At 34.5% G+C, this 17,130-nt stretch overlaps 1 protein-coding gene and 1 long non-coding RNA gene across 2 annotated transcripts in view; both read left to right on the forward strand.

Annotated features, from left to right (window-relative positions):
- The window catches only part of LOC116021123, a 4,835-nt gene extending 4,040 nt beyond the window's left edge, over positions 1 to 795 (forward strand). Inside the window, exon 7 of the long non-coding RNA XR_004098917.1 lies at positions 345 to 795. This is a non-coding gene — a long non-coding RNA (uncharacterized LOC116021123). The remainder of the gene's footprint in view (positions 1 to 344) is intronic.
- A 9,483-nt stretch (positions 796 to 10,278) lies between these two features.
- Positions 10,279 to 12,006, forward strand: LOC116019375 (LOB domain-containing protein 41). The gene is made up of 2 exons (XM_031259556.1): positions 10,279 to 10,584; positions 11,197 to 12,006. Exons 1-2 carry the CDS (start codon positions 10,395 to 10,397, stop codon positions 11,754 to 11,756), a joined length of 750 nt encoding a protein of 249 aa, XP_031115416.1. The 5' UTR covers positions 10,279 to 10,394; the 3' UTR covers positions 11,757 to 12,006.
- Positions 12,007 to 17,130: the final 5,124 nt, after the last annotated feature.

Genomic DNA, 17,130 nt, shown 5'->3' on the forward strand with positions numbered 1-17,130 from the left:
TTTTTTTTTTTTTTTTTTTTTTTTTTTGGATTCTGCAAAACAAAATCTTGAGAGCTAAGAACATAAGGTTAAGCTGTGTCATTCAAGTCTAGATTTGGAATCTCGAACAATTGTAGTTACCTAATTAGATTGGCCGCTATATTGGCACGACTCTCTCCTGCTTCATCCCATTATTTATGGAATGCCTGGAAACCTATAGCTTTGAGAATGAATTAGAGTGAACTTTCTATAATATCTATAGTAGCTTCCGCAACTAGCTTTCAGTTGTCGAGTTTACAATGTTACATGATGTACCTGACAGTTTGAGAGTTGGTATCGCCATAACAAAATGATGTATGATGCAGGGAGCAGGACGATAAACCGGGGAGAACTTAGGTTGCTTTTGGACGATTCGGGAAAAGGTGTTTATTGGGAGAGTAAGAGCAGTTGGAAATTCTTCTACTTGCTTTAGTTTTCATATGCTTCGATTTTAGATTAGCCTTTATTTATAGGATTTTATCTTTACTGCCTGAGATCTAATTATGTTATATTAGCTATAATTTAAGCAACCCCCACATTTAAGTGTCTCCTACTAGATGTTCATGCATACAATGATTAGGAAGTTGACAAGTTACTTGTGTTATAGTAGAATTGTATCTAGAATCAAGTGCAAATACTCTGTATAGATAAATTATTTATAAAAGGCATTGGGGGATTCATTTGTAATAGAACATCAGCTTGGAACAATTGAATTCTCCTCCTACTATACTACTTTTATAGAACCTAACTGCATATAAAGTATTTTATTACAGAAAAGAGCTTTTTTTGGTTCGTAATGCTTTAGTAATAGTGTTTGTTCCCCAAACAGAAATTTAGATTCTTTGCACCAAATAATTATTTGTTGTGCATCAACTTTTACCCTTGTAGATATGCAGGTGTCGGTACGCTGGCGGATTTTTTTTTTTTTTTTAATATAAATTTTAATGAGGTATACATCTAATTTATTATTAATTATGTGAAGGCTGTGCTAGTTTAGAATGAATATTCATAATGAATATTGGTTGGATAAAATAATAACCAATACGGGTGGTGAGGGACATTGTTACTTGGGGAGAGTTTAATGGCATTATTGTTACTATTATGGATTATGAAACTTCACATGTTTGAGTCTCATTCCAATCAAAGATGTTGAGTAGACACTACAAAAATGATAAGGTCGTAGTCAACAAAATAAGAGTATCAAGTTTTTTTAGTTGAAAATAGACAATATTTGTAAGATATGACTACTTTTACTTGCGTATAGGTGTATGTATTAATATGCACCTTGATCCACGATATAATTATTATCAAAACTCAAAAATCGCCATGCACCTTGGTCCAAGATATAACTATTCATCAAATTGAAACTCAAAAATACCATATGGCTCCTAGCAATGGTTGTTATGCCATGGATTCAGGTTCACCTTGCAATGTGGACCCGAGTCCATGTTTATAATTTTAGAACTTTATATTTACAATTGTAGAATTTTATATTTACAATTTTAGAATTCTATATTCAACAGAATAACACAATTTTTGAAACTATATAACAAAATTGTGAATATAGAGTTCAAAATTGTGAATATTGAATAATGTAATTTTGTATATTGAGATCTAAAATTGTGAATATAGAGTTTTAAAATTGTGAACATAGAGTTCTAAAATTGTGAATATGGACCTGGGTCTACATTGCAAGGTGGACTTGGGTTCATAGCATAATTTGTCTCCAAAGCATGCACCAAAAAATAAAAAATCACCATAATAAAGTAAAAACTTGTGTGAGATTGTCTCACCGTGAGATGAGTCGGGTCAATATGCAAATGTAATAATACTTATAAGCATAAATGTCATTGGCCGCTATATTGGCACGACTCTCCCCTGCTTCATCCCATTATTTATCGAATGCCTGGACACCTATAGCTTTGAGAATGAATTAGAGTGAACTTTCTATAATATCTATAGTAGCTTCCGCAACTAGCTTTCAGTTGTCAAGTTTACAATGTTACATGATGTACCTGACAGTTTGAGCGTTGGTATCGCCATAACAAAATGATGTATGATGTATGGTAAGTCGGTTTTCCATGTAACACAGAAGATGACATACGGTTGATTAAGAAACAAGCAGTAGAAATTGCATCAGCCTAAAAATGCTTGGGAACCTGCATTTGAAACATGAGAGCCCGAGCAATTTCCAATAAATGTCTGTTTTTTCTTTCGGCAATCCCATTTTGAGAAGGGGTGTCAACATAGGATGATTGGTGTAGAACACCATGTTCAAGCATATAATAAGAAAATGGATAAGAAAAGTACTCCTTCGCATTATCACTTCTCAAAACAATCGAACAGGAATATCAAATTGTGTTTTTATCTCAGCACAAAAAGCACAAAAATGAGAAAACAATTCATACCGACTTCTCATGAAATATAACCAAGTCATACGAGAATAGTTGTCAACGAAAGTAACAAAGTATTGAAACCCAGATTTGGACATAACACGACAAGGACCCCGGACATCCGAATGAACTAACTCAAAAGGAGTATTTGCTCGTTTATGAACTCTAGGACTTAAACTAACTCGATGATGTTTAGCAAACTGACAAGACTCACAATTTAAAGAAGGCACATGATTAAATTGCGTACACATCTTTCTCAACAAAGATAAAGAAGGGTGACTCAAGCGACAACGAGATTCAAAGGGAGTACCCAACCCCAAGCAGACAATGGTTTTTGGTATATGGGAATCAAGAATGTAGAGACCACCAGACTCATGTCCCTTACCAATAATTTGCTTCGTCGTAAGATCCTGAAACAAATAGTGATTAGGGAAAATGTTATAGAACAATTCAAAGCACGAGTGATTTGACTAACAGAGAGCAAATTAAAAGACAAGTTGGGGATACTTAAAACAGACGACAACGGAAGGTTAGGAGTTGGACTTGTAGTACCAATACCAAGAACCCTAGAGGTGGAACCATCAGCTAAAGTGACATGAGAAATGGATTGAGAAGAATGAAAAGTAGATAGGAGGCTAGAATTGCCAGTCATATGATCCGTGGCTCCTGAATCAATAACCCATTTGGAATTATTCTCGGCCATAATGCCAAATAACAAGGTAACAACACGCCCAGCAAGCCAATAATAACAAAGAAATAAAAAATCCAGCCGCGACCCAACAATTGTAAACTGTACGTCTAAACCAAAATAACACAAAAAGATGTTACTGGGACCTCCAATGGCAAAATTAAGCCTGTAATGACCCCAAACTTGGCAGACTTCTCTGTGCTGGCAGTGACAACAAACGGCCGACGAAGATCCCGACCCAAACTTCTGCCGTGAGCGTAAAAGAAAAAGAAGAAAAAAATCTCTTGATTTTTTTTTTTTTTTTTTGTCTTTCGAACCTGGTGCGAAAAAAAAATTATAGTAAAGGCTCCGATACCATGTTATGTTAAATGGAGAACTCCATATTTTCATATATATTTCACTCAAAAGAATATACATACTAACTAAGGTAAGGATCGGAAATAAATCTCTAAGAATATGCACAGAATCCCTAAGATCATACTAAATACATTCCTACCGTATAATGTCTAACCATATGATTTAAGTTCATAACTTTATTTTTTACAATATTTTGACCTGTTACATCAAAGAAATTGCACAGTGGATTAAAAGACTTATCGCAATATCAAAGTCAAAATTGTTTTGGACTCAATCAATAATGGAACAACAGGCTTTGGGATAATTCATGAATCAACAAACTTACATGCATGTGATGAAGATGCTGGATGTGATGTACCTGCGAGGCTGCGACCCAAAAAAACAAAAACAAAAAAGAGAAGATGCTCGAATCACTATCCTCCAAATTCTCAGTGGCCGCCCACATATTTAAATTGGTTTCCATTTTATTCATTTAGCATGAAATTCTGTGGGTAATTCGAAGAACATTATTGGATTCCGGAATAAAATTGCTCTCCTTAGCTTGTGTTTCAAGTAAGAATCCGTTCTCTATGCTTTTATTCTACGGAGTAGGTAATGAATATATTATAAATGAACTCGTTACAGATTAATTCGAAAGAAATCGAACTCAACCAACTTTAGGGCTCCGGAGTTGAGCCCGACCTACCCGAACGTGGCCGAGTCCAACATTGGACAAGCACTGCGTTCAACCACCTAGGTCGAGCCCCGTGCTTGGCCACCTAGCCCAAGTCCAACGCTTGGCTAGCCTGGGTGCTTGGTCTCTGGCCGGTGCTGCGTGGGGCGCGGTCCACTACAGTTGTAACTTTCTGCCCCTTTTTCGCGGGGCAGTTAGGAGTTGATTAGTATAACTTTCTGCCCCTTTTTCATTCTCTTGTATAGCTTTACACAGGTCGTTAATACAAACTTTGTCTTTGTGACTAACAATTCGTTGTCTTTTTCATTCCATTACCTTTGTCTTTATCTCTTATTATTTATCATTTGATTATTGGGTTATTTGAGTTGAACCACCCGGGTCAATATAATCCATCACTAGGTATGAGTGAGATTGAAATGAATTAAAACAATAATAGTGGAGCATTTTGAAGGGTAACAATGAAATTAGAGTGCATGATACAGGTTCAAGTAGTCTATTACATTTATCTAACTCTTACCGCTTAAATGTTTAAGTTGAAATTTTTAATGGTTTTTAGATGGTGAACTTCTCCAATTATAGTATTTATCAAATGGGTGGTTGAAGAGCTAATGGAGTGATAGACGGATAGACCACTTCAACTGCTCTTCCAAGCGTAGTCTTATAAGGCTGATCAAAACATTTTGATAATTCTATACTATATTTCTTTTTGGAGTTAATTCCAGCAATGATCCTTCGATTATGTTGATTTTCCAAAATTAGTCCCCGACTTTTAATTTGGACAATTTAGGTCCCTTGACTTTCAAATTCTTTCCAATTTTGGTCCTTTCGTCAAATTTTGGTTAAGTTGAGGGCAAATGAAGGGGTAAAATTGTCCGTTCACCTGTTTAGTGTATTATTATTCGTATTTCTCTTGTCCTATACGCGGTATATATGAATATAATCTCAGCCGAAGTCTGAATCGAAGCCATATAATCTCAGTCGAAGTCTCTTCGAGTGTGATTATATTCATATATATAGCGTATAGGACAGGAGAAATACGAGTAATAATACACTATACAGGTGAACGGACAATTTTATCCCTTCATTTGACCTCAACTTAATCAAAATTTGACGAAAGGACCAACATTGGAAAAAAATTGAAAGTCAAGGGACTTAAATTGTCCAAATTAAAAGTCGAGGACTAATTTTGAAAAATCAACATAGTCAGAGGACCATTGCTGGAATTAACTCTTTCTTTTTGGTTGAACCAATTGAAATTATCAAAATATCACCGCCCATATATTTAAAATCAAAAGATTTTACTTTTAGACACAACTCAATTAGTCCGTCGACCTAAAATAACTTAATAGTTTTGCTTTGTTGTGCATTTGAGGGCTTGTAGAGCCATGCCCAACACCAACTTTTCCTGGCATATGCATAATAAAGATATTAAATGCCCTTGGAGTATTTATATAGCATAGTTGATTCGTTGCCTGACTTAGATGTTATGGAGGCAGCAATGTGGGGTTCAAATCCTACTGTAAATATGTATGGAAAAAGATCGAAAGATGATGGAAGGTTTGAATTAGATCCTTATGTGCATATAATGACTAAAATTTGATTGATGGAGTGATTGTGCGACTTGCAATTTATCTCTGCAGTGACTCTAGGAGCGGGTCATATGGGTCTAGGATTAGTTCGACGAAGTTAAAATCACCTAAGTTTAAAATAATAATAATAAAAGTACTAATTCCAAAGACCAAAACCTTATTAAAAATATAAAAATAAAAATCCTATTAAATTCAAAAAAAAAATCCTATTAAATATTAAAACTTACTTCTTTTTTTTTTTTTGACTTTATCTTTTGCTTCTTATTCTCGTATCACATACTAATTAACTAAAAAAATGAAATAATAATTTTTTTATCCATATTGCTTAAAGTATATAAAACATTTTCCTACTTCAAATTAGTTGTTAGTTTGAGAATAATATATTGAAGTGGACGGTTGTTGAGTGTTCCAATATTGGAAAATTGGAATCTAACTTAGATCATACAACAAACGGAATCACAAATTAGTATATTATTATTATTATTATTATTACTATTAAATATTGTTATGGACAATAAAGACTCCAATATTACGGGGTAAGCGTGGACGGGCGACCGAGTAAACCGCTGGCCAACAGGTAAGCTCCCGCCCATAGTCATGACACCAAAACCAGCAAACAGAGTCTCTGGTTTTGCTTTTCAATTTCCCATTCGTTATCGTAAAGATAAACATGGACAAATAAATCAATATCGAAATAAACAAACCAAAATTAGTTTTCTATTTTATTTTTTTTAACGTTAAGTAGTTGATCACGGCTTTAAATTTCCCGAAAACCAGGAGCGACTTCAGGTGGGCCTCCAAGCCAACCGAAATGTGGCGATTCGATCTCTCTTCTGACACTCATACCTTTAACCTTTGTGATACCCACGCGCAACCTATTCATCTCTAAATTAATTAATTAAACTCACATTCCCCTTTTTCTATTTCTTTTTTCTTTTCCTTCTAAAAGAATCCCAAGACCCCAACTCCACGCGATCACGTTCCAACTCAACAGAATATTTGGAATGATGTAAATCATAGTAATTTAGTTGAGAGGTTGTTCCTACACTACCACTGGTGAGACTCAATTCCTAGTTTTTATTCTTAAACTTTACTCCCGTGACCAACTGAATTGCCCATGCGAAGAAATTTATCGTTTCTTTTTTCTCCCGAAAGGTTTAATTCTCAACCTAAGGGTCTCCCACACTGCTGATAGAGGCATGTGTGATGATATGATGTAAATCACAGTCAAATGCTAGAGTTTCAAACTTTGGTCTATTTTCACAAATACTGGTTACTGAACTAGTGAGTTAAGATCGTGCATACTTCTTTTTCAGACAACCTTATTAACCTGCCCTAAACCTCCAATATTTGTGGTAGAGATCGAACCTCCACAATATGATTGGAAGAAGTTTTAAGTGAAAATTTTAATCCACTAAACTAATGTCTTATGCACACTATTTACTTTTTGCTTCATACTAAGTTACTAACATAATTCGTCCAAATTACTTTAAAAAGAAATTCAATAAGTAATCAAATTATACACAAAAATGTAATTAGACTACTATACAATTAACAAAGTAAGTTACTCTAATTTTTATCGCTTAATGAAATTTTTGTTTCACTTGATTATTTTTTGACAATGGAGAGTCAGATACCTATTTTGCTAACGTTGAAGAACAAAGGTACTAACAATGAGAAATCTTTACTTAAAATATAAAAATTAAAAAAAAAAAAAAACAATGAGAAATCTTAAAAAATTGCAAGTGAACATAAGCGTATATAGTAACCTGCAATTAACCGAGAGACAAGGAGAACATGTCATTGGATGTAACGCACTGGTGAAGGTGAACATTAAAGACTTTTTTTCTTAAGCATTCAGTTTGAATTTGAAATGTGCAGAGGTTTAAGATTCTGGCACAATGCTTGGTGCTCTCACCAACCATTTAGGAAACATTTTCATTTTCAATGTTTAGTTGTTTTAAAAATTATTATTATTATTATTATTATTATTATTCTCAAATTCCTAAACGCACAACCGTACCTTTTATTATTATTATTATTATTATTATTATTATTAAAACTCCATAACCGTCCACAATAAAAGTCCAAATCACTCCCCTCAGCAACGGCAATTGGCGAAGAAGATGGATGTTTAGGCGGTGATGGTGGAAGCTCAGCGTGGATATCGACAGTTGGATGGGCGGCGACAGTGGGATCTTGACGTGGCTATCGATGGTGACGTTGGGCGTCAACGATGACCTGGCCGGGTTTGGGGTGCGACGATGGCTGGAAGCAAGGTGGTGTTGCTGGGCGTGATGACGACGACGACCTGGTAAGGTTTGGAGTGCGACGTCGGCTGGCAGCAAGGTGGTGGCGCTGCGTGCGGTGACAATGCCTATGGAAAATGACTATCACCAAAAAAAAGAGGGGGAAGTTATTTTCCGAAAAAGCACTCCTATTTTCCATTGACCACCTCACCCATTTTCCATTGACTTTCATTTTCCCCTTCTTGCCAAATACTGAAAACCCGAAAAATGATTTCTAGAAATTATATTTCCGGGTTTCCAAACACACCCTTAATCTAACTTTCACTAATATTTACACAATTGCCAAAGATAGAAGTAAACCCGAGTTTCCAATTCATTAATTTGAATGAGATGACCTTGTAAGAACACCTTCCTTAATAGATATAGGGATAGAGAATCTATTGGAAATGTCCTCCAGGCCATGACCTGTTAGTGATGAAACCTATGTTCCCAAATCTTATACTATTGAATCATGTATCGTGTCTTGAAGTTGTACTGTTCCATCTTGATGGGATTGGATTAAGTCAACCCATTAGTCAGTCGAGGCATTTGAAGGCAGTCATATCGGCAGTCGGACTCAGCACCCAGTTCGGGACTTGACCAGTCAACTGCGACGGTAAAGGAAGGAATTACATGGCAACTACACAATTATGGAAAGACAATCAAGGCCAACCTAAATTAGCTCATACCCTCTAAATTATCCTTCTATTTCCTAAAACTCACCTTCCAACCCTATTAATTACCATACAGATCCCAAATTACAATAAATATTGTATTTCATTTTACTATAAAAGGCCCTAGTCAGTCATAGAGAAGGGCATCGAAATCCTCTCACCACACACCTCTCTAGAAACACCATATTGTACATGTGCCCGACTCCATATAAAATATAGTGAATTCTAGCTTGATACTGTCCAAAAAGGCCCGTGATTTTCACGTAAAATAATTGTGTTCTTTTATTTTTCTCTTAGTTTATTTACACTTTAGTTATTTTCTGGTGATATTGGCATGCTGTTTGACTACCCCGTAATCAATAAAACGAACACATCTATTATTGCTTCATCCTCAAAATCATCTAGCAATAGTCTTGTAAGAAATTGAAGTAGATATTCACCATTTGTTACTTCTTCAACTTCCTGGTATAATTTGTTTCCTAGCCTTAGTTTGTCCAACTTATCTTCAAGATATTCTATACCACTAAGATTGATTTTGGGCTCATCAATTATAACATGAGTAAATTCTTCCACCACCATAGTGCATTTCTTTGGGAATCTTATAGGCTTTACTTGTTGATGAATACCCTAAGGAAATGACCTTCATTTGCTAGCTTATCGAAGGTCTTCAAATGTCCTTATGTTTGGTCATATACTCGTATTTATAGGGACAAGTTTTAATGCGGTCACTTACCATTAAGTACGCATAAATGCACCATAAAGTGTTTAGAAATGCATCATTGGATGTGGTGAAGTGTTGTGTGTTTTGTGGTGCGCTTCATTGTGGTACACTTTTGAATACTGTGTGGTGCATTTATGTATACCTGATGGTGAATTCGCACCGACTGGGTGGGGAGGGGTGAGGGACGACAACTGTACTGTCCCCATTACTTCTCCTTTGGATCTGCCCTTGGCACCAATAGTGGGTGAAAATCGCAAAAAAAATATTATTATTTTTAATATTTGATATTATTATAAACATGAAATATATATTGGATAGATGTGTCAAAAGTCTTGTGATCGGGTAGCATATCCGTGACTTCTCACATGAGAGGGAGGTTTGGACCCCAGTAAAACGTAATGCTTAAGCTAATGTTTATTTTTTATTTTTCACACAGAAAACCAAACATGGCCTAAAATTTAATATACCATTACCACAATTAAGCAATAAAAAAATGGAGGTTGACCCAGATTCTTATATTGGGAGTGCATTCACGCTCCACTTGGAGGAGCCGGGAGCGTACATGTACACAATGTTAGCTTAGCTTCTTGTTTCATTTTATCCACTTACATTAATTAATTATTATTATTATTATTGTCTGAATAATAATAAATAAATATATGTAATAAAAATGAGAGTCAGTGGAGGTACATCCCCTAGTTCCATGTATATGGAAACCTGGTTTTTCATTCTTTAATCCAAAAACACGCCGCCAATGTCATCTGTTTCTTATTACTATTCTCAAACCACTGCGCCACTTGATTGGAAACCACCCCACCACCCTACCAAAACCCAACGTTTCGTTTATACATATATATTCTCACGTTTATACATATATAACATAACCCACCATCGATAGATCTTCAACTAATTAACCTAGTTGTTCCATACGAAGGTCTGTCTTTCTTTGTTTCTTGATTTGTACGACAGATATCCGCAGAAAGTGGAGTGAATATGAGGTTGAGCTGTAATGGTTGTCGAGTTCTGAGAAAAGGGTGCAGTGATGACTGCATCATACGCCCTTGCCTTCAGTGGATAAAAAACCCCGAGTCCCAGGCTAATGCCACCGTTTTCCTCGCCAAGTTCTACGGCCGTGCTGGCCTCCTGAACCTCATCAACGCCGGCCCCCAAAACCTCCGTCCTGGTCAGTACTCTCAAACAACTTTACTGTTTCTGAATTGAAACATGTGCTCCATCTGAACTAAAAGTCTAATTAATCTGATGGTTGGATGGTATGTTTTTAACTAAAAATTTAAATTGACAGTTAAATTGCACATTTTTGTTTATATTTTATATATATATGCGCTTAACATGTTCCTTCATATGTGTGTGGAATAGGGTCCAAGTAATATGTAAACACATATAGTCTCTTTTGGGTTGGATTGGTTCAAATATCAAATTGAATTATGTGTTTCATCTCAACTAATTAAAAGTTTATCTTATAGTTGAACTGTATATTTATGTTTATATATTATATGTTCAGCATGCAGTCACTCCATGTGTGTAGAGCGGATTACTTTTTAGTAGGATCGAAGTAATATGCATGTAGACATAATCTCTCTTGGCTTGGTTCTAGAATCAAATTACTGTAAAATATATGTTTCATCCCAACTAACTAAAAGTTTATACTGGTAGTTAGACTTTACATTTATGTTATATATTATATATATATATATGCCGGACATGTCTTACATTAGTTGCATGCGGCCATGTGATTGAAGGTGTCTAAAGGATGCTTTCTTGTTTGTGTTTTCAGCAATCTTTAGATCATTGCTGTACGAGGCATGCGGGAGAATTGTGAACCCTATATACGGGTCGGTCGGGTTGCTATGGTCCGGGAACTGGCAGCTCTGTCAGAACGCGGTTCAGGCGGTTCTGAAAGGAGACCCGGTGGTTCCCATAACATCTGAAGCCGCGGCGGCGACTAACAACGAGCCGCCGTTGAAGTTTTGCGATATCCGGCACGTGAACAAGGACGAGATGAATTGTGCGGCATCCACGGATCTTCACCGGGTCAGGACCCGGTGCCGGTTCAAGAAATCGGGCGCGAAGTCTCGGGTCCGGATCGGGTTCAGCGACGAGGAGGGTAACAGGTCGACGACGAGCCATGAGTCTGCGCTGAGCCACCAGTCGCAGGGCATGGATATGGAGCCGAATTTGGAAGAGCCAAGCCGCGAGGTTGAGAGCTCAGCCATGGCCGCCGAGTCAAGCGGGAAGGAAGGGCAAGCCGAAGCGGGGGATGGTGAAATTGAGCTGGAGCTCACGCTTGGCCTCGCGCCGTCTCAAAGGAGAAGCCGAATCCATGATGGGAATTGAAGCTGTTGGCTCGGCTAGCTTCGATCGATGAGGAGTGCACACTGTACAGAAGACCTGGGCATTTGATTATTATGCAAGGAAAATGCTCTTTTCTAAAAATTTTGTTCGATATAACAAAATAATCATCCGCAACATAGTACGTCAAATGACATTTTTAGTGTTAAGAGCAGCTCTTTTATTTTTCAATGCTTAATAATCAATTGTAGTTCAATTTTGTATAATTAATTCCCTCTTTTCTTTTTCGTCTTCACCTTTTTGCCCTTATTATTAATATTAATAGATATACATATGTTATGTTATTTGATTGAAAGTTAAGATTATCTTTTTCTATGGAGTCCCTTTGAATATATAATAAATGTTTTTTGAAAACAATGAAAACTTATTTCTGTAAAATGAATAATTTTGTAAAAAATATTTTCACTTTTTGGTGTTTAGATGAAAGTCAGAAAATAATTTTTTTTTTCTATTTAGTTGAAAGTCAGAAAATTATATTTTTTCTATTTGTTTCATTTAAAAAAAACATAAACATAAATTTATTATAAAATTATTTATTATAAACTATAGATTGCTTTAATGATGACAATAATTATTATTTATATTAAAATAAAATTATAATAGTTATAAAGATTAATAATAATTATAATAAAAATAATTAACCCAACTATTTCGAAAAAACACAATTAAGCCCACCCATCTGTTAATTGTTAAAGTGCATTTAGAAGATATACAAAATATAACATGACAAAAAGATTAAAACACATAAATAAATATTTAAAAAAAAAAAAAAACATCCTGCCAACGATGATGTTTTAACACAGCAATCTTCTAGTTCATTACATCTTCCACCCATGCATCGATTTCCTTCCATCGGTTGTAAAACTGACAGGTCCTAGGAGATTATTAGTATTATTATTATTATTATTATTATTTTTGGAGGCTAGTGACGCCAAGTCTAGCAATGAGAGGTTAGGAAAATTATTGGACGGAAGTCTGATCTAAGTCTACCACCTTACCTCTAAAAAATGTGACGATATACAAGAAAATAAAGTTACACGTTCGCTACCGTAGACCAAGGTTTTTGAATTCTCTTGTTAGACCTCCAAACCAAAAGTAAAGTCCTCAAGTTCTCATTCTAATTTCGAAACACAATTTCCTTACATAAGTTATATCATGGACTAATGTCTACCATGCACATTATGAATCCGGGTTTGATAAACCTTGGTCCAAAGTGACGTCATTTTGTTTAAATTAGTTTGTGAATGTTTTCTCTCCTGTTCAGTAAACATTCACCTTTGTAATATGGTACATAAACTAACATCTGTAAGTACATAATATGTGAATTGTAACTTTATTCTAAGTTCATAATATGTGAATTGTTGTCGTTAAATAAACTTAAAGCTAAATGTTCATAACTTGAGTGTTTGACATGTAATCATGATTATGATGTAATTTTAAGAGATATTTTGTTGGAAATTAGCAAGTTTTTATTATGGACTTAAGGTATTGATTTTATAAACTTATAGTTAATAGATTATGTACTTCTACTTAATAGATGATGTACATGTTCTAATCTAATTCATTAATAAATTTAGTGTTTCACAAGTAATCACAATTATAGTATATATACTTTTCATAGATATTTGATTGAAAATAAGTAAGTTTTTATTATTGATTTTATAAACGCGTAGTGGTTTGCTCCACATGGGTGAGGATCAAACCCTCAACCTCATGCTTAAGGGATAAAGTGTTGAACCACCACGCCAATGTTGGTTGTAATTAATAGATTATGTATACATAGTACCAATGTGTTTTTTATTGCGCGAGAAAAAAAAAGGAAGAAATGGAAAAAGAAAAGGCCATGCTAATTTAGGCAAAAGAAATCATTTTGGACCAATTCAAGGTTCATAGTGTGCACAATGAACCTTGTCCACTATATAACGATTGATTTGCTTAAGATTTTTAGTGTTTTTTTTTTCCTTGGACTCATGTTATTGGGCTTTCTAATTACACCAAATTGACCATGGGCTTGTTGTTAGACTTGAGCTTCAATAATGAGAGAGTTGTTATTTTCTACAGTTAGATTCCAGGCATCATGGGAGGAAATGACATCGTGGAGCCACATTGTGCAGCCCATTATGAACTCCTAAGAGTCCAGAATACAAGTGATTGTTGAGGAGCACCTTTTGGAATTGAAAATGGAAGGTAACAACGATCCAATTGGTGGCATTATTTACCAATTGTTAAATCATGGACTAAGGTGCACATTGTATTGTAGACTCTGTTTTAAAAATTATGTATTTGTAATTAATATATTATGTGCTTTCAGTTAATAAATTGTATTTATAAATAAATTGAAGGCAAATGCCAATAACTTTGTGGTCTAGTGGCACGAAGTGACTCTCTCAAATTGAAAATCATGGGTTTGACGACCCCTAGTGGGGACAATATTGACTTTTTGTGCATAATATGTTAACCGCATATTATGTGCTCGCGGATATAAATTATTCTGAAATACAACATAAAAATTGTGCATGCAGTCCTAACAATTCTCTTATTTTGTAATTAATAGGCATATCTTCTGATGTTTTAGCAACATATTACATCGTTGAGAGTAAAGTGATGATCAACCACAAATTTTCAGCAATGTTCAATCACAACCTAGGAACCCATCCATCAAATGTTTCCTGTGTAATGATGTACAATATCTTCCAAATATTCCATTTTGGTGCATAAAGTATGAAACTTCACGATCCTTGGTCGGTCTATCTGAATATGTTACGTTGTTGATATTCAGTGTCATTGGAAGTCCAGCAGACAATGATATATATGCTATTCCTTGTATGTGTTGCACAAACCATCCAGCAAAACCTCAGCAAGCTAAGGTTCCTATCAAAGGTGTAGTGCTCATTAATTTAAGGATGTGCCTACTCAACAATGCTCATCAAACTCCGTACCAAAGCACAAATTGACAAGGCGGATAACAGTATTAATACAGTGCTATGTGTACTACTTGTTGATTTTAGCATTCTCTTTACCATAACATGTCTTCCGTTGTGCGATATTATTATGTTGGGAACTTTCACAAAAATTCGAAAATAATAATTCCCAAAAAAAAAGGAAGGAAAAATGATACTTTTGCCACTTGAATTATTTCACTTTTAGAATTTTGGAGTCAAGTTTAACCCCTTAATTGTTCATAATGTTTCATTTTTAGTCTCTAATGTTATATAATAGTCAAACTTCATTAATATATGAGGTTATTTTTATAATTTATAATCAATATTCACGGTTAGAAATGACGTTTACATGAAGAAATTAAAATATGATAAAAAAAAAACCTCATAAAGGAGTGTGTGCTAACACTTTAATTTCCTTAAGATCAATTTAATGGGTGTAATATTTTGGGTTCATTTTGGAATTTGATTTGCACTCCATCTTCTACGTGCGAGAAAGAGCTTCAACGCTATACAATTCAAACCTCCTTGAAAAGTTGAATTGTATATATATTAGTGCAAATCCATATATAAATGCTACTCAAAAAGCTTTCCCAACTCAAATGGCTAAACTTTGAGAATCAATTTATCATTTATCCATTATCTGGTTTAAGCATATAAGGGGGTGTTTGGTTGGGTGTAGTTTGGGAGGAATTGGAATTCATTGAATTACAATTCAATAAATTCCCAAACTACATTGTTTGATTGGAGGGAATTGCAATTCCGCGGATTTGCAATTCCCTCCAAATGATGAATTGCAATTCATGGGGTACCCCCCATGAATTGCAATTCAATGGAGAGGAGGGGCAATTTTGTTGGTGTAAAGACAATTTTGCCCCTCCTCACATACCCTTTGTTTTTTTTTAAAAAAAAAATAAATTTGAAAGAATTATTATTATTTTGAAAAAATTATTATTATTATTTAAAGAATTATTATTATTATTATTATTATTATTATTATTATTCTTTAAAGAATTATTATTATTATTATTTTTTTTTATTATTATTCTTTAAAGAATTATTATTATTATTATTATTATTATTATTCTTTAAAGAATTATTATTATTATTATTATTTTATTATTATTATTCTTTAAAGAATTATTATTATTATTATTATTATTTTATTATTATTATTATTATTGTTATTATTACTCTACTACTACTACTATAACTACAACATCTACTACAACACAAGGGCAGTTTAGTCATTTTGTCATTTCTTACCTTTCAATTCCCTGTACTCCTATTCCTGCATACCAAACACTGTAATTGCAATTCCTACTTTATTCATTGAATTGCAATTCCACCGAATTACAATTCTTTTCCCCCCTAATTCCCTCCTCCCAACCAAACGCCCTGTAAATTACAATTCCATTATCCGTTTATCTGAATCCGCTTTTACTCGACTCAAATTGGAAGGGGACCCCATTAAAAATTATACAACAAAATGACAACTTTAAATGTAACTATGCTAATTCTTCCAACAATTCCCACATGAAAATAGTTTTTTGGGACTAATTCAAAAGTTTTCAACCCAAAGAAAGATTAACTAGTTTTCAAGTATGATTTTGTAGAATAGAATCTACTTCAGGTTTTATAGCCTCTTTCCACATTGGTCTTTCAATAAAGTCATAGTTTTTACATTAGCCCAATGCTCATTTTCTAACAAACATGTTAGAAAATCCAGTCATTTTTCTAATAAATAAGTTGACCAATAGATTTTTCATTCCTAACTTGTTTGCGACACTAGGCTCGAGCTCAGGTTCGTTTTCAGACCCCCATTCTCATTATCCAGAGCCTCATTGATTGTCCATTTTGATGTACTTGGTCCTTCATTAGACCTACACAAAAATACATCTTAAAAGAAATAAAAGATGCATTATATTTCTTGATTCAATAATCATGTTTTTATGTATGTCTGGATTATGAGACTTGTACACTAAGAACCGATTAACAATACTATTATGTGCTTAGCATTCAATAAAAATATGGTCACTATTTTAGGGTATATTTTTATTTCCTTCAGTGTTGGCACTGCTACTTTTGCAAGACATGTACACTCTCACACTTTATTTCAAGTATTAATAGGAAGGTTTCTTACTTTTTCACAACTTGTAAGAGGTCGTCTTATCGATTTTCTTGTGGGGTATGTACCTTATTTAAAATGTAATTACTTGACAAAATAGCCCCACAATGTGTTGAGAGAAAAACTTGAAGATTTACACTAAAAGTGTTATGGAGATGAAAGAGGGAAGAGTATCGAGCTAAACTAAGTAACTTGATAAATTAACATTCTTGTCAAGTTGATATTCAACATTTGATGCAATCTTGGTTGTGACCGGCCACACGAAGACAACTCGGGAGAGCTGCAGATGAGG

The sequence above is a fragment of the Ipomoea triloba genome, chromosome 5, assembly GCF_003576645.1.
Source record: "Ipomoea triloba cultivar NCNSP0323 chromosome 5, ASM357664v1".
NCBI classification, from domain to species: domain Eukaryota; kingdom Viridiplantae; phylum Streptophyta; class Magnoliopsida; order Solanales; family Convolvulaceae; genus Ipomoea; species Ipomoea triloba.

Coding starts and splice junctions, on each gene's coding strand:
- LOC116019375 (XM_031259556.1), top strand. CDS start 10,395: ATGAGGTTGAGCTGTAATGGTTGTCGAGTTCTGAGAAAAGGGTGCAGT. Junction 10,585..11,196: donor CCCCCAAAACCTCCGTCCTG/GTCAGTACTCTC, acceptor TTGTGTTTTCAG/CAATCTTTAGATCATTGCTG.